A 26,584-nucleotide genomic window follows, 5' to 3' on the forward strand; every position below is an offset into this window, starting at 1 on the left:
AGGGAAAACTGCCAGGCTCACACACGTCATGAGTACACAGAGCTGAGCCAAAATGAAAAAGAGAGATAAGGAGACAGACAAAAAAGATTGTCAGAGCAAAAGAGACAGAAACAACATGGGACTGAGCGAGAAGGAAAAGATGACAGTGAGAGATACAGACTGAAATTTGGAAAAGAAGAAAGAGAGGAAGAAAGAAAGAGTCGGAGAGCAGGAAGAGGGCTGCAGGAAATTCCTTCGTCATTTTCCCGACCCTTTGTCCTTCTCAAAAAACTGGAATATAATAATACTCCTCCTCCTCTTTTTCTTTTCCCATGCCACTCCTCCCTCACTCATTAGTTGTTTCCTCCTCTCTCTCTCTCTCTCTCTCTCTCTTTTTGTGCAAAGCTGTGTCCATGTGTGCATGCCGTGCACATCACAGTCAGCGATGATGACTAGATTTAAAATCATCTGGCGGTTGAGTGGGTGTATTCCTCAGTTCCTTTGCAGTGGATGAGAACAGGATTGTGTTGGTACTCGCATGTGTTGCAGACGTGTCCATACCTCATGTCTTCCAGCAGGTCACATTCGGTCTGGTGTTTAAAGTGCAGTCTTGTCATCTGCTCTGTGTGCGTGTTTTTCAGCTCCTGTGTCACTTTGACCTGGAGGAAACAAAAAGACATGTGAAGTAAAGGATTTGTCATTTAGTCATCAGTCTGCTGTGCACCACTTCTACAACAAATCATTTATCCCTTCCATACCGAAAATATCAATAATGAGATATGACCAATATCATCTGAGACTTTGGTTAGTCGAGCCAAAATATTATCTTTTCCTGGTCATAAAAGAATTCAATGAACTATGAATGCCTCTACCTGCCTGAGAGTCATATACACATTAATAATTTATAACAATTGTTTTGTCAGTGGCCATATGTCCCACCCCTAGTTAGAGTAAATGCTGCATGAAATCACCAAACGTCACACCAGTGTTACAAATACAGTAACATTATCCATCTGGACTGTAACTAACAATTATTTTCTCTATTAATTAATTTGTCGATTACTATTTTCAATTAATCATCAGTCAAGGAAATGTCAAAAATAGTGACCTTGGACTCTAACAAGTTTTGAGAGCCCAAGGTGACATCTTCGAATGTCTTGTTTCATCCAACAAACAGTCCAAAAGTCATGAAAAAATTGATGTGCAAAACACAAAAGCAGAAAATCCTCATATTTGATCCACTCATCAATCAACTGACTAATTGTTTCAGCTCTATTGACAATATTACCAATATTGGGGTTCTGATTAAAAAATATGATGACTGGTTTTAGTCAGTATCGCCAAACTTTACTTTCATCCCCCAAAGTTCACTGAGTGTACTGAGCATAATATTAAGCACATTCACTCTTTTCATCAGGAGCACAGATAAGGTGAAAAACATTGTTCTGTTGTGAATTCTTTCATTCAATCCATATCTGTCAGAAAGGAGATGGTAAAGACAGAGAAAGTCAGAGTAGGATTTTTTAGCTCTGAGATGTACACTGTGTAAAAGGTAGCCTCTGCTCTGAATTATGTGTATTTTTGTGTTTTTTAGTATATTAGCGTCACAGAATCCGGCTCCTGAGTCACTGTGGCCACACACACACACAACTAATTTAACCCTCATCAATCAATCTATCTGCCAATCGCCTGTCATCTACCTTAAGTGTGCTCAGCTCTAGAGTCACCTGAGAGGAACACACACATACACACACTCCCATCAGTAATCCATCAATGTAACAATCAGTGTCCGGGTTTTGTCAGACTTTTGGAGAGACTGGAGGAGGCCTTTTGCAGTTAGAGGTGACTGAAGACACTCTCAACAGCCCACAGCAGCATTTAGGGACAGACAGACTCCATGTGCACTGGGAAAAGACACTAATTGTACCGCCTCATGCACAAATTAATTTAGGTGGTCAGACCAGGGCCTATTACCTGCACTCATTGACACAGTCTTGTGCAAAAAGCTAACAAAGCTAGAGAGCTCACCCTTACCATGCACACAAACAAGCATACACACACACACTCCTGCCAACACATACAGAGTCACTGTGATGGTCATTGTGTATTGTCGGGTGAATTCCATCAGCTATTCACCAGAGTAACAGTGGGCAAATTCATGACTGTTCTAGACAAAACAATCAACAACACACACTACACTGGGGCGCACACACACACACACTGCAGAGCTCCTTTCTTTCATGTGCTGTGTCTCTGAAGATAAGGAGGGAGTGGTTCATTACATTATCAGGGCAAAAATGGCTTCACTTGATTTCACCTTCTATCACTCATCGGATACCACAGGGAGAGAGGGCGCGAAGGGGAAGGGCAAAGGGTGACAGAGAGAGATGGGGGGGTGACAAAATAAGAGGAAGAGCGGAGAAGAATATGAAGGGTGAGTAAGTGAGAGGAAGAAAGAAGGGAGAGGAAAAAAAGATGGCGCGACTGGGAAAGAGAGACGGTCAGTGAGAGGAAGAAGGTGAAGGTGAAAAAGACAAGATATATAAGAGATGTTAATTATGAGACGATGTGAAAGAGTTATGCAGTATGTTAAAGGTTATGTTATGGTAAAGGAAAAGAGCTCAGCTGGTGTAATGGTAGCTGGTGCAGCAGGTAGGTGTATACTGCTGAGAAAGTGGATCCTGTTGTGTAAGCCAAACATCAACATCGAATTTGAGTGATTCTGATGTATACGTCCCCACCTGTATGTATGAGAAGGTAACCAAACAGCAATTGGAGTTCGGCAATATGACCTAAAATCTATGTCAACATAAATGATCAGATTTACAGTGCAGGCATTTCCTTTCTCATGATGGTTTCTGATTATGTTTGTCCTGTTTAATTACAACAGGCTGTTGGCTGATTCGCTGGTTAAACTTCCGGTTAGATGCCACTGGTTGTGTAACTATTGTCAGTATAAAGATATTTATTGAAAATTGAGAAATAAGGACATTTGGTATGGTAAGACTTTGATAATGTCAGTTGATCCATTAGATAAGTATAGAAATAGAAATACAACAGCTTCACAAAATGTGACTTACTAAAGTTGAAACAATGCTTCTCTGATAAGTCTCCAGAGAAATAGATAAATAAATAGATAGTATTATATCATTTCAAAACAATTTTGTGTCGCAATGTATTGCCTTTATTCAGCCTCATTAGCAGCCATCTTTAATTTAAGCCACATAAAACTAATATATGAGAGTCAAACAAGCTCAGTCTGTAAGCAGATGTGCCGAGACACAGACAAAACACTTAAGGGGCTGTATGTGCCGCACAGGGAGAGAAATTATTAGTATCCAACAGCCAAATACTGATACACTCTGGCTGTGGTGCTGTGGGCTGAGTGTACTGAGTGTGCCAGCCACATTGGCAGGGGTTAACACGTCAGTATTTTGCAAATTCTGTTTTATTCTTGGAAGTATTTTCACAGCAAATTGAACGGGAGAGACGCTAACAGCTGAGAAATGGGATCTTGCAAAATTCATATGACCGTAATGGTGCACTTGATCACACACAGTGGAACAAGACAACCATAGAGCCTCCATGATGAAAGGACTTGTGCAAGTGTGTGTGTGTTTGTGTGTTTTACAGACATGATATGACATGTTCAAGGCTGGTCTGTGTGTAGAAACCCAGAGCATAAATGGCACTGGGGGAATATGTGGTAATTAAGAGAAAACTGTGCAGAGGTTCACAGCAGGGTAATTGGCTCTCATGCATCTATTTCAGGACAAAACACACACAGACACACACATAGAAAGCAATGGGCAGGCAACTTCAACACACCCTCACGTACAGACACTCTCACACACACTGGGCACCAAGCTATAGAGGACTGTGGTCTTTTCTCAGCCTATACAGAATCAATACGTCAGTATCAGACATGGCTCTGCCAGCATGTCTCCTCCGTGTGTGTATAGGTGTGTGTGTGTGTGTGTGTGTGTGTGTGTGTGTGTGTGTGTGTTTAGCTTTTGTCAGCTCAGCCTTTGATGAAATAATGTGACCCTGGATGGACTGAAGGTCTTCTCTTGAGACAAGAAGCATCACAACTTGGAGAAACGACAGCTTTTGTTATGCTGTCTGGGCGACTGTTAAATTACCAAAATAACACCGTTGACGTTCAATTGTGCACTGAATTCATTACTGTAGCGTCACTGCCATAAGTGCAAATGCTATTGTAGCGTTACATTTGTTTTTCATTTAAAGTTATTTCTACTACAGTACGTATTAAAACGGCAACCACAATATCATATTGTCTTACTAACATAGTCTGGTGCTTTGTATAAACCGTCTCATGTTAGCCCACCTAGCGTTTTCTAGCTAACGTTATTTGACGTTTGACGGCTCGCGCTATAACGGCTGGACAGATGCATATTAATGTCACTAGGTTACTTACTAACCTAGCTAGCAAACGCTGCTTATGTTGGCTAGCGAAGGTCTTTTCTCCCCTTTAATTTTCTTGAGCCTGCAGCATCAGGCGCTTTTTGTGTGGTTAGTAAAACACAACATCCACATCTAATGTTACTTCACTGTTATCTGTCTGTCATTGTCTGTACAGCCCAGCTAAAATATAACGGACTCTGGAAATCACTCACCTTCCTCGGCGGCGGCTGCATTTTGGAGTATTGACATGAATGGTATTTCCCTTGTGAGATGTATTGTAATTCCAAGAGGAAATCCAAATTAGTGTGGGACTAATATTGTGTTTCCCCAAACAAAAATCCTCCCCTCCAGACGACAGGGAGGAAAGACGGGAGTTAAATTTGTACTCCGGCGGCCATGATTGATGATAAATGGCTGGTTTATACAGAGCCGAAACTGAAGCTACGAGGAGAGACTGAACACACTTGTGTTGGTTGCTGCCACTACTAGAGGACTAGTGTGTACTGTACTGTGTTGTGAAGCAGGAGAGCAGACAGGCGGAGAGGAAAAAGCAGAGGGCAGGGATGGGGGGGGGGGGGGGGCATTAACGGGGAACCCCTTCAGCAACTAAGCTCAACGGCTCCCCAACGTGGCGAGGGACGGGATAGCGCCCGGTCTGTGATGAAAAACACTGGGAGCAGAAAGACATCCTTTTTGTTCCGCCTTTTCTCGCCTGGCGTCGACAGTAACCTCGATTAACACTTGTGCAAATGTGTCTCAAACCAAATAAGGGGACAAAAGGGATGATAACTACGAAATGGGACTATTTATACATCGAGCATCGCGGGATTTCCGGGCTGCTCGAGCCTGCTCAAGGAGAACAGTCTGACACTGACAGGAGGCTGCGTCCCGCAGACCTGCATAGCAACAAGAAACCGCAGTCGATCAAGGAAAAATCGATCACGGAGTGGGACAAAAAACTGTATATATTTTTTTCAAAAGAGATAGATTGCAAATACGCTTAAATTGTTAATAATAAGAATCCCAAAAATATCATTTTTAGCATGTCATCCGAATCCAGCTGAAATTATATATTAGGCATATGGTATCAGACACACATCAAACAAATAAACATTGATAGATCAAATAGTAATGCATTTCAAAATGTTATTTATAGTAGGCTATTTGTGCTAATAATAGTAGACTAATAATAGTACTTTTCAAAAATCTATGGAATATCAGGGAGTACAAAGGATGAAATTGGGTCATTGGGTTCCTTGGCAGTGGGTGCTGAGTGAACAATTAAAGGAATACATTACAATGGAGGGTGTCTGAAACCCTTGTAATGAGTTGGCATCTGCAGCAGTTGCTTTGATAAAGTTCCTGCATGCATTTATGCAGCCTGCATATGTGTGTTTGCGTGTTCGGGGTGGTTTCTCATGATTTAAAATTAGGCAGGTATTGAAATAGAGGTTGAGGGATGAGAAAATGATGTTGCATGGTAGGAACAAAAATGTAAATAGACAGATATATAGATACGTACATAATTGGGTCTTTAAACCTCTCCTCACCAGCCCACTGTGTGAGTCCTTTTTTCCTGCCCTATGTGAAGTGGAAATTGAAATTTCCCAAACCTCTCAAGGTTAAGACATACTTGTTTCTGATCGGAAGAAATGCAGTCATTGTTATTGTTGCCCAGAAGTACTTCTGCTCATATTGCTGGTGCCACTAATGCCAAACTACAACAGATTATTGTTTGGTTGGCAAGTATCGGAGTAACAATGTCTTACAAATTAATTAATTTTGGCCAAACATAAGAAAAGACGAAATAGCTGGAAGGGCAAGTATTTTACTTCATGCCTCCTACGTGTCATGGCCAAGGTTATGGTTAAGGGCCGTGTAATCATTAATACACAGAGTTTCTGGAGCAGGTAAGACATTAAGTACTCTTTCTCACCTTTCCTCCCAGTAACACTCTAAACTAACGCACACATGTTCGAACACATACACACACACGCACACACACACACACACACACACACACACACACACACTTGCATTCAGAGAAACCAAACACATCTATCAACACCCACGCACAAAACTTTCTGCCAGTGGTACAGAAGAAGATGGCTTCCAGTCATTGTTGGATCATATTGTATTTGTTAGGATCCTGCCAGGATGCTTTTGGTTTATGATTCCTCTGATGATTTGGTTTAGGAGCATCTATATTTCTTTGGCCACACTAAGGTAAGAAATTTTACAGTAAAAACAGTCAAGTAAAAGTACAGAAAGGAGCGTAGATGTTTAGTTGCTCATTCACACATTGCATATTTGCCTGAAAGGTGAGAAGTCACAGGTAATCTTAGATATTCTTTGTATATTGGTGTTTCAAAATTCCAGTTGTTTGTCAGTATGGCTGTCAGGCCCAAGGTACTTTGGTGGGGACCCAAATTATACTTTTGATAGCATGGCAGGAGATTTCCAATATTCCATGCTTACAAAATCTTTATGCTAATAGCTGTGTTTGTATCAATATGTGTGTGTCTTCAAAAGGACTTTTGTCTTTGAATAGGTGTTAAAATAAAAATAATAGCTAATTGTAATAAGAATTTGTTCTACTTCCCATTCCCTAATAAAAGCTCGGTTACAAAGACAAAGTAATCGTTGATAATTATATAGGCCTATACTTGATTACATAAATGATTACAATTATTAGTCTCAACAGGATTTAAGAAATATCTGTCTTTAAAATTAAAAAATTAAAATAGTCTTTCTGAGTTTACCAAACTGAAAAAATACATATTTGAGCAGTTTAAGGTGGTGAAAACCTTGTCCTAGTCACTGTCCATTCCAACAGGTAGTTAAAACCTGAGCCTCAGGCTTAACTGCTCACACACTGCGTACAGGCTACAGCTTGTCAGACAGGCACACACCTCTGCAGGTTTTTCACCCACACAAGTACCTTAGGTACACATTCAGCCATACACAACACACTCAGATACACACCTGAGAATGAGGATACATTACACAGGATGGTCAATGCAGGACAGTCTTTGAAAGGTGATTAAACTGTGTGAGTAATTTTATACGTTTTAGGGGTTTTGTCTCTGGGAAAGGGGGCTTTAATATATTTCTTGGGACACAATGTGAATATTTTTGTACATCCAATTTAACAAGAAATAACACAGCTTACTTTATAGGTGAATAGTAAGTTGTGCTCAGCTTGAGATGGCATGCACACAGCAGGTCACAAGAATTTGGGGGGGACTACAAAAGGGGCCACGCTGTCTGTTATCTGTTAAATTCAATCTGCAGCTGTTTTGAAGAGAAAAAAACACGAGAGAGCAAAGAGTACAGAGCGAGCAAGAGGCAATGTTTTTGATAAAGAGAAAATGTTGTTTTTTTTAAAGAGAAAATAATGTCAGAAGGAGAAGAAAAAGAGAGCACTGCAGGTTAACTCATCAGTCAACTGAGAAACAAGTAAGTCTGGCATCTACTGTCTTATTTGCATGGCTTCACAGGAGTTTACATGGCTGGTTTGAACTTGAGTTTGCCAGATAAACAGACAGATTTGTAGAGGAAGAGAAAAACGGACTGATGTCAAGTGAGACAACAATGTAGCATGCATTCCAATGAGAACAGCAGAAAGAAAGGTTTCAAAACAAGGTCTGGTTTGAGTTAAAAAGTTATTCCTCTGTTTCTCCCTCTCACAGCCGTAAGGTTTTGGAAAACTTTGACATGCAAAGTTCCAGAATGAGAGCTGTTTTTCTGTGTGAGAACACAGCTGCACTGAAAGAAAGTTGTTGCCACGCAGGTCTGTGTGAATCTTTGTCTGCTGCTCAGATGTGTTAAAACATTTAGAGTTTTTGTTCTTTTGGGAGAGGAGAAAGGAGAGAGGCAATAAGGTTAGACCGACAAGTATTTCAGTAATCTGCTGAGACAAGGTGTCAAGATGTAAACCTGTTCGGCCAGGTGGTGGAACAGTACATCTTGTTACAGACACATATACAGTACTACCCTATAGAGCACAATTACTCACACTCTTTTTCATTTATTCCAGCAGAAAAAGGATTTAGGATAGCCTATGATAATCAGTTATGATTTAATTTTGGGTGCCATCACTTAAGTATCCTCTTCTCTTCTCTCTGTCCCTCACAATTCCTCCCTCATTTACTCAACCACTCACTCAGAAAGAAAAAGGCGATTAAAGGAAGTCAGCCTTAAAATGATTTACTTTCTGCACAATGACTTTAAAATGGGATGACTCAAGCTATAAACTGATTATGCTTGAGGATGGCATGACTTATACTGGCTGAGGCACGCCAAAAATGAATGACTTGGGGCGACCTAAAATGTAATTTAGGTTGACATCAATTTTTCGCGGTTGCACCCATTTCCTGTGTCTCCACACTCTCTATTTCTGTGTGTGTGATAACTTCTTCATGGTTGGCCAAGTAAAACACTTCTGGTTCAAATACAGCATATTCCTAATCTAATCCTTTGTATTTATCTTTTCCTCAGGTGTTCTCACAACCAAGATGGCCACCTTTGACAACAGCACCAACCCAGCCAATGTCAGTGCCTTCTACTGCAAATTTCAAGAAGATTTTAAATATATTCTCCTTCCTGTCAGCTATGCCCTGGTCTTTGTAATTGGCCTGGCACTGAACGCCACAGCGTTGTATGTGATTGTGTTCCGCACAAAGTGCTGGAAGCCCTCCACTATCTACATGTTCAACCTGACAATGTGTGACACACTCTACATCTTCACTTTGCCCTTCCTCATCTATTACTACGCCGATGAGAATGACTGGCCCTTCAGCGAACCGCTCTGCAAGCTCATACGCTTCCTGTTTTATGCCAACTTATATGGTACAGTTGGCATGATACATCCTTACAATACAGCAAGTTTGATATATGATATGGTACAGTATGGCTGTATGGTATAACACGAGACGATACGGTATGATACAATATATTGTAATGTAGCTTATGCAATATAATATACTGAATATGATATACTTTGCAATTCAATACAACATGATAGAATACAGACAGTAATAGTATGGTATGATATAATACAATATTATCTAATACAAGAAGACATTATGATGTAATTAAAACACACTATACAATACGTTACCATACAGCATGTTTTGGTAAGGTGTCGTACCTTACTATAACATATGACACGATATGCTATAAGCTACGATACAATATGCTACACTAGCTTACGCTACACTGGGCCACAATACGATATGAAGCAAGACAATGTGATATGATACAATAAGAAGAATTTTGATGCAATATGACACTTTTGTTCAAATTGACTTACAGTGTCATCAAAACATTTGATTCTATCATTCCCAGACATACAATGTAAAAAAACTACAGATATACAGTTTGATATGTAATATGATGTAATGTGATCATGTAATATGAAGATGACATGACACAACACAATAAGTTCTGATACACTGCGATACTATGCAATATATATATCATGCTATACCATATCATGACGAGAATATACAAAGAAATGCTAACTGATATCAAAAATGCTAACTAATATGGTCTAAATGAGGATTTAAGTAAGACTCAATACAGTAGGAAGAGCATGTTGAATATCTATCACTCCGGCAGGTTCCATTCTGTTCCTGTGCTGTATCAGTCTGCATCGGTTCATTGGCATCTGCTATCCAGTCCGCTCCCTCTACTGGGTCAGCGCTCGTCGGGCCAGGCTGGTATCTGTGGCAGTGTGGGCTTTTGTTTTACTATGCCAGGCACCCATTCTCTACTTCTCAAGAACTAGGTGATTTAAATTTGTATAATTGTCTTTCTTTCTTTTCTTTTTTCCCCGTCATTCCTCTCTTACTTAATATCCCTCTTCTTTGTACTGAAAGTGTGTTTAAGTGTGGACTATTGATTTTAGTGGCACACCAATTTAGCCAAGTACCTTATTTTAGGGTGCCTTAATGGGACACGCTTAAATGAACAACCAACCTGCAAGCTAACAAATTTGCATTTTATTTCCTTTCTTTCATCACTCCTATCTCTTTTTCTGTGGTTCAATGCAAAACAAGGCAGCAGCACAATTCAATAATCCTGAACAATAGTAATCTGTCCTCTCCTTTGCCAGGGATTCTGGCAAGCGGGTCTGCTATGACACCACTAGCCCAGAGCTTTTTGATGACTTCTTGGTGTACAGCTCAGTCGTGTCAGTCCTCATGTTTGCGCTGCCCTTCATGGTGGTGATGGTGTGCAATGGCCTCATAGTGCGGAAGCTTCTGGAACCTGGCTGGTCTGAAGGGGGAGCTGAGGGCGAGAGGGGGGGCCTGTCAGCCCAGCGATCCAAGCAGAAGTCAGTGAAGATGATCATCATTGTGCTGGCAGCATTCATGCTCTGCTTCCTCCCTTTCCACCTCACCAGGAGTCTGTACTACTCTTTTAGATACCTAAGGCAGGCCAATCCAGCACATGTGAGGACAAACACTTTAAATAAATATGTTTATGACTTTAAAAGCTCAGTGTATGACAATTTTATATGTTTATCAGATCAGCTGTAGTTTGCTGGAGGCCTCCAGTGTGGCCTACAAGGTGACCCGACCTTTCGCCAGTGCCAACAGCTGTCTGGACCCTATCCTTTACTTCCTGGCTGGGCAAGACGTCCGCAGTAACCTCACCAAGAAGGGCAAATTGTCTTCATCGAAAGCAAAAAGTGTGAGCCAACGCCTGACAACACAACTCTGATCCAATACCTGAAACTATCTTGGTAAAAATGCAAAAAGCAACACCCCATACCTGCTTCAAGAGTGCACTATTCAATCTTAAATGTCTGCCAGTTCAGACCTCCGAGGGTTGAAATCTCTCTATGAAGAAATAAATGTGAAATTAAAACCAGGCAAACGCTTTTAAAATCCAACTTGACTGCCAAAAGTCTTAGCATAATTAATCTAAGGACTGAGTTTTACAAAGTACAGTCGAGCACACTGCATTCAGATTTCCATCAATAACCAGTAGAAGTGCACATTACAGTATGATGATAAATAAAACATCAAAATCATGTAATGCATTCCTGTCTTAAGGCATTAAAGGCCTTTAACCTCCTAAGACCCAAGCTCTATCTTAATTTCTCTTTGCTATTTGGGCTTATTGGGACCTGATAAGTATAAAAACTAAGCATCATCTGTTGACATGATGTGGTTCCGCATACAGGGACAATTTTGAATTTCCATATGAGCAGAATTAAGTATTATGGTATAACCCAAAATGTGATGTCCACGCATGTGGATGCCAGGTCTTAGAAGGTTAAAGGATTTTTAGAGATCTTCTTTTTTTTGTTGTGTTTGAAAAGCTATAATGTATGGACAGAACTAAACTACATGGTGCTCCACAGCTGCTGCACCTGATGTTTGTATGTCTGTATAGGTACAAGTGGGTTTTCCTCAGCCCTCCTTTCGGTGTGCCACACACTTGTGGCTTTTAAGGCTTGTTTTGAATGTCCTGGAGTAGTGTGTGTGTGTGTGTGTGTGTGTGTATGTATGCCACTTTGTGTCACAAAATGTGAAGGAACTCAAATTATATTATAATAAAAATCCATAAATGTTGACAAAACAGTTGTGGTGATAAGTTTTTATCATTTGTCTCATGTACCGTACTGCATTTGTTTAATCTAGATGTCATAATTTGTGTCAAGTAAAATATAATTCTTGCACAATGGATGTAGAACAAGTCATCCTCTAATGTTTTTCCATCAATTCTCTCTTTGTTAGTCTCTGATTACCAGAGCCATAAAGCCTCTGAGCAGCTGAGCAGGGTGTTTGAAACCAGAGTGGTCGGTCGTCACGTCATGACTTTGGGAAGTATGAACAGTAATTTGTGGGAAGAGTAACCTTAGTTGCAGTGTAGCTGAGCCACTTGGTAATTTCATTGGTACTGGCTACACTTGATTTACGTAATCAGTAGTCCTTTTAACTAATGGACACAAGACCAAGACCACCACTAGGGGGTTGTACTGCCTAACAAACATGACAGGCTGCGGCTGAGGATGCTTTCGGAGCCTAAACTCAATATTTGACATTCGAAAGTTCAAAAATTCTGTCACACACACCCATACCTCACACATTCACAGACAAACAAACACTAAAAAGACAGTTTACTGTATGTCACAACTAAAAACAGCAAACAAGACAGTGTTTAAAATACACCTCTTCTTTATTTCAAGAATAAAAACATCATACAGAAAAGTGTAATATTATAAATGCAATCTACAAACTTGATGAGATGAATGGTTTTTTTTTTTTTTTATCCTTCCTTCCTACCAGCAACACTTCAGCTTGAAAACATGTAATAATAACCCTAATGATAGTAAGAATAGTAATAAAAACAGATCAAATGAAAACATGTAACTGCTGCACCCAATAAATATCCAGTCCTCCAGACATGTTGTCATATTCCTCGTAACAACATAATAAGAAAATATGAAAATAAGTAGTTAAAAAACCTCCACGATTATAGTACACTCTTTAAAACCCATGAGGATGTAAACTGAAGCCAGCTGAGCTGCATGACTTTGAGGCATCTCAACCTCTAATCCTCTGCAGCCACTGGTTGGTTTATTTAATTAAACAATAAAAAATACATTTGCCTGTGTGTGTATTTATGTGAGAGTGGTCTCTTACAGTTATGTAGATTGAATAACTGGAGTCTGGCTGTGTGTGTGTGTGTGTGTGTGTGTGTGTGTGTGTGTGTAGGACTGTAGGTTTTAAAAGTTCATGATGAGAATGGAAAAAAAACGTAACAGTTTGTTTTGCAAAAGAAAAGGAAAACGCTGAAATGTTGCACTCAAATGGTGGAAAAAATCATACATATCATGTTGATTTTAACCAGCAGTTCATCTTATATGAATGATGGTGTGACAGTGTTTACCGGTTTTTGATTGATGGATTACAAATGTCACTCATTGGTGCCGCGTCCTTCACCTCATAACCTAAAATTATAAAAGCCAGGTATGGTCTGTTTCTCTATACCCACCCATATTTACATATGTACATTAATTTACATGTTCTATTCTACAAGTGATATCTACCCATCTACCTTTTCACCCTAGGACCCAAATGATGATTGCAGCCAAAAAATGCTGTGATACAGTATTGGGACCCACTCTTAAGAACATATTTTGGCCCCTGATCACCCACTTGGACCAAGTCTAAGAGCTTAAAAGCTACAAATGATATTAATGCTGAATGAATGATCTCTCAAAGTGAACTCAGTGAGTGCAATGAGCCTCCTCTGTTAAGAACTACATTCAACATCTTCAAGCTCGCCGGCAATTCCCGTGTGAGCAGAAGAAGAGCAATATTTAAAAAAGATTTAAAACATCCAAGTGTTGAATTTTATAACATGTTTTAATACTTACTGTAGTGCTATTGTAGTCTTAAATCAGGTGTCACATGACCAAACATCACATAGGTTTTTATTTCAGCCAGACCTTCTTAGTTCATGTGGCACTTGATTGCAAACAACGTGGCTTGATGTTTTCCTCTGTTTTTAATGTAGACACTTGAGTCTCACTGCTGTTTGAGTTTTGTCTTTTTGTCAGTAATGTATTCCACAGTGTTTTGTCCGCTTCACTGTGCACAAGTAGTGTAGATGTGTCTGTCTACATGTACAATGTGTCCACTTATGTGTGTTTTACCCCTGTGTCTATTTTTAACATGGAAGCACAAATGCAGGGTCTAAGAGTGCATCTTTTTTATGATCCAAACTTTCCTCCCTCTCATCCTTCCATCTGGTGTCAGGCGTTGACAATTTGTTATCACAAAGCTACTAATACTCTCCACTCTGCCCCTTGTGTGTATTCAACAAAAACCTTCTCTTTGGATTGGGACAGTGAAGCAGCTGTGATTTGAGCTGACGGTACATCTGACGGTACATCTGATACATCTGTGAAGTACAATATTTTTTTAGATCTAATAATAAATACAGTTTGATTCCTCGTATCGCGTGAATAGAAACAACTTCTTCCAGCAGGAGGTGGTTCTTGTGGTTTCTTGGTGTCAGTCGTCTAGAAACACCCTCCCTGGCAGCTGTCAAGTCGTCAGCGAATGATGAGGTCATCTTCAGCGAGGTAGCATTATCGTACACCGTCTCTCTGTCTCTTCACCTGAAAGAGAGAGTCAAAATGTCAAGGACATTTTTCAAAACACACACATTTGGGCTAATTTTGAAGCATACATAATTGCCTACTTAAGGGTCTTTTGTAAGTGTAGGACATGATGAACCCAACACATAGTTTTGACAATAGGCAGGGCCACATGATTTCTATAATGAGGCTGACTCTGAGTGTTGGCACATGTGTATGAGTAGACAACAGGACATTTCCCAAATCATTTAAGAGACATACCTCTGATAAACTGATTATACTATAATTTAATTTCCCAGTGAAACAGACTACATCATTCGGTGTTGACCTCGAACACTTTACAGCACTTTAACTTGTAAAAAAAATTGGGAGTGTGCAGTGTGCAAGAAACAGAAAGAAACAAGGGGAAGGAGAGAGGCGATAATAGCAAGTAGTGATGGAGCAGAAGCGAGCGAGAGGAGGGAAGTGTGTGACTGTGTGTTGTACCTCCTGATGCCAGATGAAGAAGAGGAGCAGAAGGCTTTTCCTCCAAACAGGGAGTTCCGTTGCTCCTGGGATGATGTCTTGGTTTCCACGGTGATGGGTTTCTGCTCTGGGATCTGAGCGACTTGAAATCTGTCAGTCGAGCGAGAGATACGATCACTGTTACATTCATATAACGTGGCAAGTCCACTGCAACACACGCGACAGGTGTGTGAAGTTGTTTGAGAGAGTATGTGCCTCTCAAAGGCCTGATTACCATTTATAATGTATTCAATCATCTTTTCTTGTTATTTTTTGTAGATCTGAACTTGTTACGTTAAAAACCCTGTACAGTTGGTACAGATAGGGGCTTTCAATACCACAGTGTAAAAATACGCCATTACAAGCAAAAGTGCTGCATTCAAAAGTAAAAGTACAGTAGTGACATCATAAAAATATACAAAAAGTATAACAACTAATAACTAATAACTAATAACTATAGCTGTCAAATAAATGCAGTGGAGTAAAAAAGTACAATATTTGCATCTGAAATGTGGTGGAGTAGAACTAAAAAGTTGCAGGAAATGGAAATACTCAAGTAGAAGTACCTCAAAACTCTACGACTCTCTTTACTGCTAATTCAGAGTTGTACACCAGTGATTTTACTTTATGAAATAGTGAAAAGGTAACAATATATTTGCATTGTGTCATGGCAGTTGTGTATGAAACAACGTGGACGTGTCTCACCTCCCCACAGACAACACTGTCAGCTCTCCCTCCTTCTTCTCCTTCACCTCGCTCGCCTCCACTTTCTCCGGTAGAGTGTTTGGCACAGCAGCTTGTGTATGGTGGGTGTCGAGAAACACTCCCCCCAGCAGGGGCTTCTTCTGTTGGTCGGTGGACGTGTCCAGGGAAGGCAGGATGAGGGTCTGGGGGGGCTTCAGGGGATCCTTGAGGGAATCCAGGGGAGGTATGAGGACGGGGGGCCATTTCCTCTGGGCGCAGCGGGTGCAGCGGTAGCCGTGTTTGGGGGCCAGGCCGGAGAGGCCAGAGATGGTGTGGAGGTGGGACTGATGGGGGCACAGCCTGGGGAGGGAGCGGAACGGGGACAGGGGAGACAGCATCGGGAACCTGGGAGGAAGAGCGAGGAGAGAGAGTGAACAACTAATCAGAAACAATTTTTATCTTTTTTTTTGGTTGCCATTTTTATATTCAATTTAGTTTCCTTTCAAATTCAAATACTGAAAAACAAAATACATGAGTGTTTCTGGTAATTGAGTGAAACCTAAACCTTGATTTGGCAACATTTTGTTTCATGTCCATTCAGTGTGTACACTTTAATATGAATCATCTATACTCCTTATGGTTTCTGAACACACATTATGCTCAAAAACCACACAGCCCTTCCCTCATCTTGGTCATATAACGCCATATATCTACAGTTTGTTACTAACATCACTAAAATGCCAGTCCTGTCAGTACAGACCAGTAATAAAGACAGTGTGGCTGCAATACTGTCTCTTGTGCTCCCCATTGCTTCCTAATGGATAGTTTAAAAGTTTGCCAAGGTTGCTAAGTAACATAGCATAATGCCAGGATGACATTTAAGCCTTAGAAAAGCTCCAAACATGTCCAAACATCGCCATTACCTCTGCCTTTGTTCAGTGTGAATACAAAAAGAATTGAACATTGAAATCTAAAGTTTTATCTCTCAGTGTTGTCTTTCCTTTGTTCTTTTGTGCAGAGAAAGGCAGAGCGAAAGAGATGAATGCAGCTGTGTGTCCCTGTGTTATACAAGCTAGTGGGTGACCTGTAGTAACCCCTGGAGAACCTCCCACCACACACACAAACACACACACACACACACACACACACACACACACACACACACACACACACACACAAATAGGATCTGAAAGCTTTCCAGATTTCTGTGTGTATATAGTGTGTGTCTGTCAGAAAGTTCTCGAATCTAAAGCTCACATGTTACAGCGACCCATTGAGCAGCGGCACACTGCCAGAGGCCCCCGACTCCTCTCACTATTGTAGATACTGGAGGGCACTGGATCCAGTCACCATCATATAACATTGTGAGATAAGATGAACTTCAGTGATTCTGTAGGAGAAGCTGGGCAGCAGCGAAGGTCAGGGGGGCAATTTGGAGTGTAAAGATGACAAATGATTCTTCTCTGTCGTGCTGATAAGCGTAGCATAAAGAGCTGAGGAGAAGTTGTAACACAGTGGTGTAGACTGTGGTATAAAGTAGCATGTTGCTGGACTTGTTAGATTCACTTCTGACTCCTTGAGCAGTTTTAATGGCCACAGCTCGCAACCAAAATTCCAACCACAACTACACTCGGTCGTGTAAATCGTGTGACTATGAGCTGTGTGACAGCCAATGAGCTTAGTGACAGACAGCATGTTTAAGCCTCGTGACTCAAGAGACAACGGTTAAAACTGTGTGAGACATTCACTGCAGACATGTGGGAGTGAGTCACAGCCAAGTACCAGCCCTCTCCAGAGCTACTACATAGCCTACATGGCGGGATTTATTTTTCTTACATTTCACTTTCCTTTTCTCTTTGATAAAAAAGGACAAAGCAATAAATTGCTGGTGGCATTATATTATTTAAGTTAAACACGACCAGTGGAGGCACAATATGTAATATATTTATATGTATATATATAAAGTGGCTCTACTGGGAGTTTGAGCCATGTCAAAAAACTATGTGTGATTTTAAAGGTGGTCCTGAATCTATGTTTATATCATTCTTCTGTGTGCAACAACCAAATCCCCCCCCACCCACCACACACACACACACACACACACACACACACTCAAGCACATATATTTCTTTTTATTAGAGCCTCTTGCCAGGAGCCTCTCTCCAAATGTTTCACTGCCTTGCTCTCTTCAAACTTTTCTTTCCTCCATGTTCAGCTTGACCTTGAGCAGCATGACTGAGCAAAAGTATATGAAAATGTGTGTGTGTGTGTGTGTGTGTGTGTGTGTGTGTGTGTGTGTGTGTGTGTGTGTGTGTGTGTGAAGTCTCATACTTGATTGACGAGCCTTTGCTCATGGCCATCTGTTTGCTCTCGTACTCCAGCAGCAGTTCCTCCAGTGCAGCAGCATTTTCTGAAACACAATACCCTAAATCAGATACTGTAAATACTGTAATACTAATAAAAAATACTGTAAATCAGAATAATCAAACTTATGGTTTAAGTAACGTTTATCTTTGTGCTTGTGCATCTTATTGGTGATTGATTGGAAAAGTTAGCTTTCCTGGGAAAAGTTCCAGGTACACTGAGATCATTGTGGGATTCAAACAGTGAAATGCTGCAGTAATACCCAGCACATGCATATGCCTTGCTTTGTGATATGTAAACACAAATGGAAAACATTTATCACTGCTGTAGACAGCCTAATTGTACTGTTGGCAGTGTATCTCCGCAACTGGAACTTAGTTTACCTGCTATCTAATAACTCAGTGATTGTCATGAGTTGGCCTGATAAAACAGTGTTGAAGGGTGAGTGTACAGAAAACATTTCTAACATTGACCATCTCGGGTGGAGATAAGGAGCAGACAGTCTGAGCAGCGGGGACGTGTCTGTGATGTACTGTTCCCCTCTAAAGCCACAAGAGATGAAATGGCTCTGACCACCAGCTGGTAAGTGATGTCACTGCTGCTCAACACCCACCTTTCTTCTCAGTGATGAGGCGAACCAGAACACTGATGGTGTCTTCATTCAGGTCGTCTGATATGTAGGGACAACTGTTACCTAAAGCAAGTGAAAAATACACAGAATAATACCCTTTATCAACACATATATATTTTCTAATACTGTATATTATATTTTAGTTTCTCTTTTATGTATATACAAATAACACAAATACAAAGACAATGTCAGATGCATATATCAACAAGTAGTTTCATCTTAACATGTATTGAAAAATATCAATGTATATATATCTGAATATTTAGGTCACATGACGACAACTGAGATAACTCTATCTGCTGATGAAGACGATGAAATAGAGTTGAAATCCCTGAAAAGATTGTTGTGTCTATAACTATATGTAAACGGTAGAAAATGTGTTACGTACACTCGTTATACAAACTGAGCCCATATATTCAAATACAAACTTATATATCAACTTATATTTTTGCATATTTCAATATACAGTATGATATATAAAGATTGAATCCACACCATAAATCTCCATTACAACAACTTCCCTCACAGCTGTCAGACAGAGACAGAGTGAGTGCAATTCACAGAGTGCATGTCACTGCTGGGATATTGCGCCCCGCTGCACGATGGGACTGATAAGGATGGATGTGGATGACTGAACAGCAAAGAATAGATATGCCTCCATGGCAACCCCCCCACCCCACCATCCCATAATAGCACAGCACAGTGAGGCAGCTGAGAGGAGAGCAATGAGGGCGCAGGGGGGTCCAGAATAGCTCACTCAGCGATCACGCTCCATTCAGCACTGTTGAAGCACACAGAGCTCTATGTGTGTGTATGTGTGTGTGTGTGTGTGTGTGGTGTGATGTACCAGACCCCCAATGCCAGGTGACTGTGTGTATCTGTGTGTTACACAGCAAAATGTGACTGTATAGATGCATTTGTGTCTATGTGTGTTTCTGTCTTTCTTGCATAAGCAGTATTGTCAGGCCATAACAATAGCTCTGTCTCCACACTGGCATCCATTTCACAGTGTAGCACTCATTCTCTTCTATTTATTCCTTCAACAAAGTCAGAGCCACATGTGTTCAGTGTTTCAATGTCAGCCACATTAAGGCACCAGTCGGTCACCTTGTTTTCAGATGAACTGCAGTTTGTTCAGTTTGACGTTTGAGATTCAGAATTTAAAAATACTCAGTTGATGTTGACCTCCCAAGTTTAAAAGCAGCAGTCCTGTGGAGCTAACATGGCTGACACTGAAAATTGCAGCAACTGAACTCCACCTTTCACTCTGCCCTTGTGGTTGAGCAGGCTGAGCTTCATGCTACGTAAACGCAAAGTTGCAGATTTGACTTCAGCACAAGGCATTTCTTGCGTTATCGACCCCCCATGTGCCCTCTCTGTTTCTCTCCTTCAGCTTTTCTGTCACTGCGCTCTCCAATCAGTCAAACTTTCCTCGGTCTGCAGCTCTGCATCGTCAGTTACCTCTGCAGACTCTGACTTTAGCTCTGCCGAGCTAAGCTTGCCCTTGCTGTAATTCGCCCCCGTGGGTGATCCAACTGAATGGAGATGATGAAAAAAGTGCTGGAGTAAGTAAGTTTACCTCTAACCTTAGCCCAGTCAGGACTACAGCGGACAGACAGATAGACAGACAGACAGACAGCGCACTGCAACAAGGATAGTTACATAACAACAAGAGAGAGGAGGGAGAGAGAAAGTTTTCCCCTGCAGCGTCCAAAGCCTCCTACCTTCCTCTGATTATTCTCTTAATCTTAATTTTCCACCTGCAGTCTTTTACTTGCTTTCTGTCGTCTTTGCTAACTTTATTTGGCACCCTGCTTTTGCTCCCCTCTCTTGTCCTTTATCTGTCTCACTCACACATGCAGACTTAAAGCTTATCGCTGCACCACTGCATCATCTGTCCTCAAAGCTGAGCAGGAGGAGAGAAGGAGGGGAGCTGACAGTGAAGGAGGTGATGAGGTGTCCAAGGTGCTTCCAATGCACAACACTACATTTGTAAAATGTTGTTACAGATATTATCTTTCTTTTATCTCGACATGAAGGTTGCATTTGTGCCTTCAGCTTATCAAAAGTGATGAAAAGTCATCTGGGAACTCATAAATACGCTACTGCCATCTGCATAATGTCCTTAATTAATGTAAATTAATCATACCATTTTCGTTTATGTCAAATTTGACACCCAAATCAAAGTTAAAGGGTTTCATATAGGGAACACATATAGTCAACTTAAATAGCAACACATTTCTACCACTGAAGACCCCGACAAGCTCCAGAAACCCAGAGAGGAACAAAGTGAGGAGGCAGGGAAGGAGAGGAGAAAGAAAGAGACGACGTAAACCATGAGGTGAGGACCCGATTGAATTATTGATCTGGCTGGGAAAGGAGAGATGGATGGATAGTGTCATGTTCAGAGAAGGGGAGGGGGAGTTAGGGAGCCAAGAAATCGGATGAATGTAGAGTATATAAGGACAGATAAAGGGAGCTGGGGGGGTTCAGGGAGTTTCCCTTTGGGTGCAGGGACATCTTAAGTTTCACAACAAAGAGCTCGGAGAAGAAGAGACCAAGGCAACGCTGAAAACAAAAGCCAGAGATCATTGACAGAAAGACTGTCGCTATGACCTCGTCTGTCCTCGCGAATGCCTGATCTTCATACGGACTTTGTTTCAAATATGTAATCTGAGATGGGATGTTTGAGGGGTGTTTTGACATTTTGCAATGCATTTTTATTTTTAGGCTTATGATACTTATTATGAAATCTCTTGGGTCTTTTACCAGATCTGCTGGCCCTGGGTCACCCTGGCCTCCACTAAATTCACTACACAGGCTTAGCTACATGTGCTCTTAAGACTTGGTGACACAATAGAAACGCTCCCATCATTGGCATATTCATCAAGAAGCATAAAAGACAGTGGTTAGCGGTTATGGCTGAAATGTTAGGAACGGACGCTAAAAAGCTTGAGGAGCTGGGATATAAAAGAGTCATGTTCTCCCTGTAATATACAACAATGAGCTAGCAAACTACAGTGGAGGTCCTCTATGAGCTCATTGTATCAAGAAACCTTCAAGTATGTGTAACTATGTGAGTAGGCAGGGTAACAAAGAAGCAGCTTCAGCCAACCAATCATATATCAAATATCATAGAGAGCTCTGGGAATGTTTTATGGGCCGTTTGCTGCACACTGCAAAGAATGGTGTAATTTAATTTTTTTCATAAGGTCTTGTTTCTAGCAGCACTTAAATTGATATTGTTAAATTCCTCTGCAACCTAACCTTATTGACCTTATTGACCATATTCTGTGCAAAGAGAACTAATGCTTTTTTGATGTCATGATTAGGAGTTTTTAGCTATCCATAACTGAAATAAAGGATGATGTTTGCATCTGTGAAAATCATCGCTACTTGATTCAACTTTTTAATCCCAGCAGCAGATGCAGTAAGTTAGCCAAAGCAGCAGGTGCTGTGCCAACGTCAACAGCTTCATGACGTGTGACCTGCTGACAGAAAGTCTGATCTGTTGAGGCGGCAGCTGTGCTCTGACGCTCTCCTGATGCCTCGCACCATCAGGTAAGTGAGGGGAAAAGCCAGCTTAGCCTGTAAACCTGTTTATGCTTACACACTAAATGACAGTAACTGTACAAATACACCGGCATGAAGAAGAGTACCAAGAAGAGTAGCAAGTTAGTTATTTAACCTGATATGTAGAAAGTAAGAGTTCGACATTTTGGGAAATACTTTTTGTCTGTCTTGCCAAGAGTAAGATGAGAAGATTGATACCACTTTCATATCTGTCCGTTAAACATGAAGTTCTAGCTTAGCTTAGCATAAAGACTGTAAGCAGGGGAAAACAGCTAGCCTGGCTCCATCCAACAGTTACAAAAACCACCTACCAGCAACTCTAAAGCTCGCTAATTAAAACATTATATCTTGTTTATTCAAAACTACAATTTAATTAGTGAGTTTTAGGCTAGCTATTTCCCCCTGTGTCCAGTCTTTGTGCTAAGCTAAGCTAACCGCCTGCTGGCTGTAGCTGCATATCTAATGAACAGATATGAAAGTGGTATCAATCTTCTCTTCTAACTCTCAGCAAGAAAGTACATAAACGTATTTCCCAATAGTTCCCAAACTTTAAGCTGTGTCCGCTTTGTGTGTGAGGCAACCAAGTGAACACAAGTTTGCAATGTTTGCTAAATTGAATGAACTCTCTCTGACTCACATTTTGAGCTTGTGAAACCGTAAATTAGACCAAACGTCTCATAGCAGACATAGTTTGTCAAAATGTCATATGTTTTATGTAGAAAGTCCATTGTGGGTCCTGTCCTAGCAAAGATAACATATCCCATGTGATCTGAGGGTTTTACCTGCTATACAAGCCTGAGAACCACACAGGCAGAGTACATCAAGTACAATAGACGCATAAAGGAAATATGAGTGTACTTCTCACATTGTGTGCATGCCCATGTGTGTCTATGCAGAAAGTATATACAGTGTTTTCTTCACCATCGAGACCTAAACAGGTGTTATGGCTGCCACAGGTGAGTTGTCACCTTACAAGAACAGATTTCTAGACTCAAAAGATTAAAACAATGATTTCCATTTAGGTCAAAGGCTGAAGCACTGCAGGTCTATGAGGAGTCCTCCAAGACAACACGACTATACACTCGTATAAGGACAGGAATAAAGAGCACTCATGTTACTGTGAGACTGTACAAACCACAGAGATCGGGTGTGGTAACTCAACACTTTTTTTATTGCTTGATCCCTCTGTATCTGTCTTTGTCTCTCCATCCTTCCCTCTCTAAACTCTCTTTAGTTCTCCATTTATTGATATCTATCACTTTCAGTTAATACCACCCCCACCCCGCTGTCTCTCCTTCTTCCTCTGGCCTCCCCTGTCTCTCTTCAGGCTTCTTTCTGTGTTTATCCAGGTCAGTTTCTCTCTGACGTCAACTGTGCGAGTGAGTTGATGGGAATGCTTTTTTTTACCCCCCCTTTTTCCAGATAGGAAAATTACAAGAATAACAGCGCATGCTTAGGGAAACACAGCATGCATGACATGTAATGACCCCTGCAAGGTCAAAGTTCAAAGGGATAAAAAAAAAAACTCCCAGGCTTGCGTGCAGTCACATCACAGAGATACATGGACTGTGGATGCACACAAAGACACTGCCCTTTGGGCTTGGCTTTGCACTAACTCCTGACAACACTTAACCACATCTTGTGCATGCGTGTGTGCTAATTTGGCATTTTTATGGGCGAACATGACAACAACAGCTAGTTTCAGTAATCACTCTCATTTCCTGTCTTTTCCTCCCTCTTGTTTGATAACCTTTGTCTTTCGTCCTGCATTTTTTTGTCATTTCATCACTCTCACCTTCTTTCTGCGGTGTGGCAGTTTCTTCATCTCCTCCCTCCTTGTCAGCAGAGCAGCGGTATCCCTTCTTCTTCAGGATGTTGCAGATGAGGATGCCCAGCAGGCCCATCACACAGAAGATGGGCACCAAAGCGAACACGGCGTACTCGGCCGTCTTCTCCTCAGCGCTGCGCACCACCGTGCCGTTGACTGGCCCTCCTGCGCCGCTGGATGGACCTTTACCCACTGTGCGGACCGCTCTGACGTGCAAAGATGCTGAAAGGAGAGGAAACAGAGAGTGGGATGTAAGAGCAGAAACATTGTCTTATCTCCTCGATTGGATGATAGAGGAGCAGCATGTGAAGTTAAACACATTTTCAGACGCGCTTACTTCTCACACAGGGACTTAGGGTGGAGACTTCCCCTATGGCAGTGGAGCGAAACCTGCAAATGGAAAAAAGAAAGAAGAGAAAAGAGCGTAATTAGAGAGATGGACGGAGAGGGAAAAAAAGTAGGGGACTATTTTACAATGAAAGAATGAATCGGCGGTTTTAGCCTGTGGCATATTTTTCTTGGTGCTTGATGTTGCCTGCCCATTGTGGTGAATGACGTAGTGCGTTTGTGTGTGCGGGTGTTTTCTTGTTTTCTCGACACAGAGAAAATGACAGGACTTAATTTAGAACAAATAAAAGTTTATGAGGTACATGTTCAAGCAGAGCACTTTGAATGTGAAGCCTACAGTTTCGCTGAACTGTGGATTAACAAGCAGACAGGTAGGCCGACGACAGACAGAGACAAACATGGACCGGCAGTCCTTACCCAGGCCGACAGCCCCCACAGATGGCATCAGAGGTCGCGCTGCCAGGGGTTGCAACCTTACGGCCGAGGATCTTACAGGAGGCGTGTGGACGACAAAGCTCAGAGTCGAATGCGTCTGAAAAGCTTCCAGTCGGACACAATCGGCAATGAACTTCCTCTGTTTGACTGTTGATCTGCCCACAAGCCTGGCAAGACAGAAAACACTTCTAAACTCGGAAAAGAGGCTAAAAAGAGGCTGCGAAAGCACAAAACAAAGCATCCCTCTGGTGCTGTCAAAGGGTTAGAGTCTATACTTTCACGTAAATAGCTGTTGTATCAGTAACAGCATGTGATCTACAACAACATGCAACAAAAGAGAAACATGACACATCTTGACAAAAATCCCCTTTTGGTTATAAAGCAATGTCATACATGTTTGCTGCCACTAAACACTGATTTATGGAATCAAATAACTTGATTTATATTATATAGTAGTGACTCTAGACATAAATTATATGGTTAAAGAGGAGGTTGCATTCAATGTGCCATTACAAAATAAACTCTAAATATCCAGGCGATTTATATGTAGTTAGGTGGTGGGAATAACCTTTTTTGTCCCCAGTGAATCATTAAAAATATGTACGTATAGCAATTAATTTGGTTGCTGCAAACAACCAAAAATTCATACAGCGTTCTTTAACCCGAGGTTTGGTGATTTGACACCAAACATTTGGCTGTAGCTCACCACGTCACAAGTCATTTGCACTCTCTGTGCTATATTTCTTTAAGCTCTGGATTACACAGAATAAGGAGAAATGCATGCTGAAACAAGTGCATTTAAAACAGGTAGAGAGGGGAGGATAATCGGTGGAAGTTTGTCTTATCAGAGGGGAAAGAACACAAAAGAACTTGATAGCAACAGATACTGTAAAAGCAAAGATATAATGTACTAAAACTTTATTTCAGTTTATAGTCTCACCTTGGAAGGCTCCTGCCCAGCAGGGCACTGCAGACACACGCACCCTTCCCCCCACCGACACTGCACTGCTGCAGTCCCGCCACAGCCAAACACCTGGAACACACACACACACACACACACACACACACACACACAAGCTCATGAGTCAGTGGAGGTTTGCACACACTTACTAAATCATGATGTACATGCCACCTGGTCTAAACACAAAGATATACGAAAGAAATACGTGCACATATTCACCGTGAGAAGGACAAGAGCTGAGCTGCAAAGGTGGTTCCTCATCTTCTTCAATGTATTCTTCTATGTACATATGATCTAAAGGAGAGAGCAGACAGACACAGGTCAGAAAAAGGGTTAATCACATTTTTAAAAACGTTTTTTAAGTTAAAGACAACCGTGTCACCTCAGTCAACACAACTGTGCCCTTTTTGCGAACACAATTTATGTGCCAAGAAACTTTTTCTAGTCAGACATGAATGACTTATAAGAACATAATTCTGTCTCACAGACACACACATACAGTACATGAGCGCACACACTAACACAAAGCCACGCTCACAGGGCGAAAAACACCTGAGTCATTTTTGCGACTTATCCAGATCGCAGTGACTCGTGTGACAGGGAGATGAGGAGCAGCTGTAAATGCTGTAAATAACATTTAACATGAATCAGGTTCTTTTTATGGACAGGCGTGAATGAACCAGGGCTTTTCTGAGGCTATTTTTGGGCCGTAGGTGCTCACATACACAT

General features: G+C 41.3%; 3 protein-coding genes across 3 annotated transcripts in view; 1 reads left to right on the forward strand and 2 right to left on the reverse strand.

Moving 5' to 3' along the window:
• The window catches only part of LOC139285074 (F-BAR and double SH3 domains protein 2-like), a 58,357-nt gene extending 53,664 nt beyond the window's left edge, over positions 1-4,693 (reverse strand). The window contains exons 1-2 of the mRNA XM_070905518.1: positions 4,617-4,693; positions 541-638 (exon numbers count right to left, since the gene is read on the reverse strand). Of these exons, the coding sequence (XP_070761619.1) occupies positions 541-638; positions 4,617-4,637 (119 nt within the window). The 5' untranslated portion in view covers positions 4,638-4,693. The remainder of the gene's footprint in view (positions 1-540; positions 639-4,616) is intronic.
• On the forward strand, positions 3,665-11,133 carry LOC139285075 (P2Y purinoceptor 2-like). Its single transcript, XM_070905519.1, is given in 7 exon segments — positions 3,665-3,754; positions 3,757-3,801; positions 3,804-3,891; positions 8,905-9,255; positions 10,027-10,195; positions 10,523-10,862; positions 10,939-11,133. Coding segments are annotated over 7 exon segments (1,278 nt in total).
• Positions 11,134-14,544: 3,411 nt separating this feature from the next.
• Positions 14,545-26,116, reverse strand: relt (RELT TNF receptor). Its single transcript, XM_070906050.1, has 10 exons — positions 26,075-26,116; positions 25,835-25,927; positions 24,877-25,061; positions 24,449-24,501; positions 24,079-24,333; positions 18,693-18,773; positions 18,047-18,125; positions 15,737-16,120; positions 15,014-15,142; positions 14,545-14,548 (listed from the first exon to the last, which is right to left on the reverse strand). The coding sequence occupies exons 1-10, from the start codon at positions 26,114-26,116 to the stop codon at positions 14,545-14,547; spliced, it is 1,305 nt and encodes a 434-aa protein (XP_070762151.1).
• Positions 26,117-26,584: the final 468 nt, after the last annotated feature.

Source organism: Enoplosus armatus, chromosome 5 (genome assembly GCF_043641665.1).
Source record: "Enoplosus armatus isolate fEnoArm2 chromosome 5, fEnoArm2.hap1, whole genome shotgun sequence".
Classification (NCBI taxonomy): Eukaryota; Metazoa; Chordata; class Actinopteri; order Centrarchiformes; family Enoplosidae; genus Enoplosus; species Enoplosus armatus.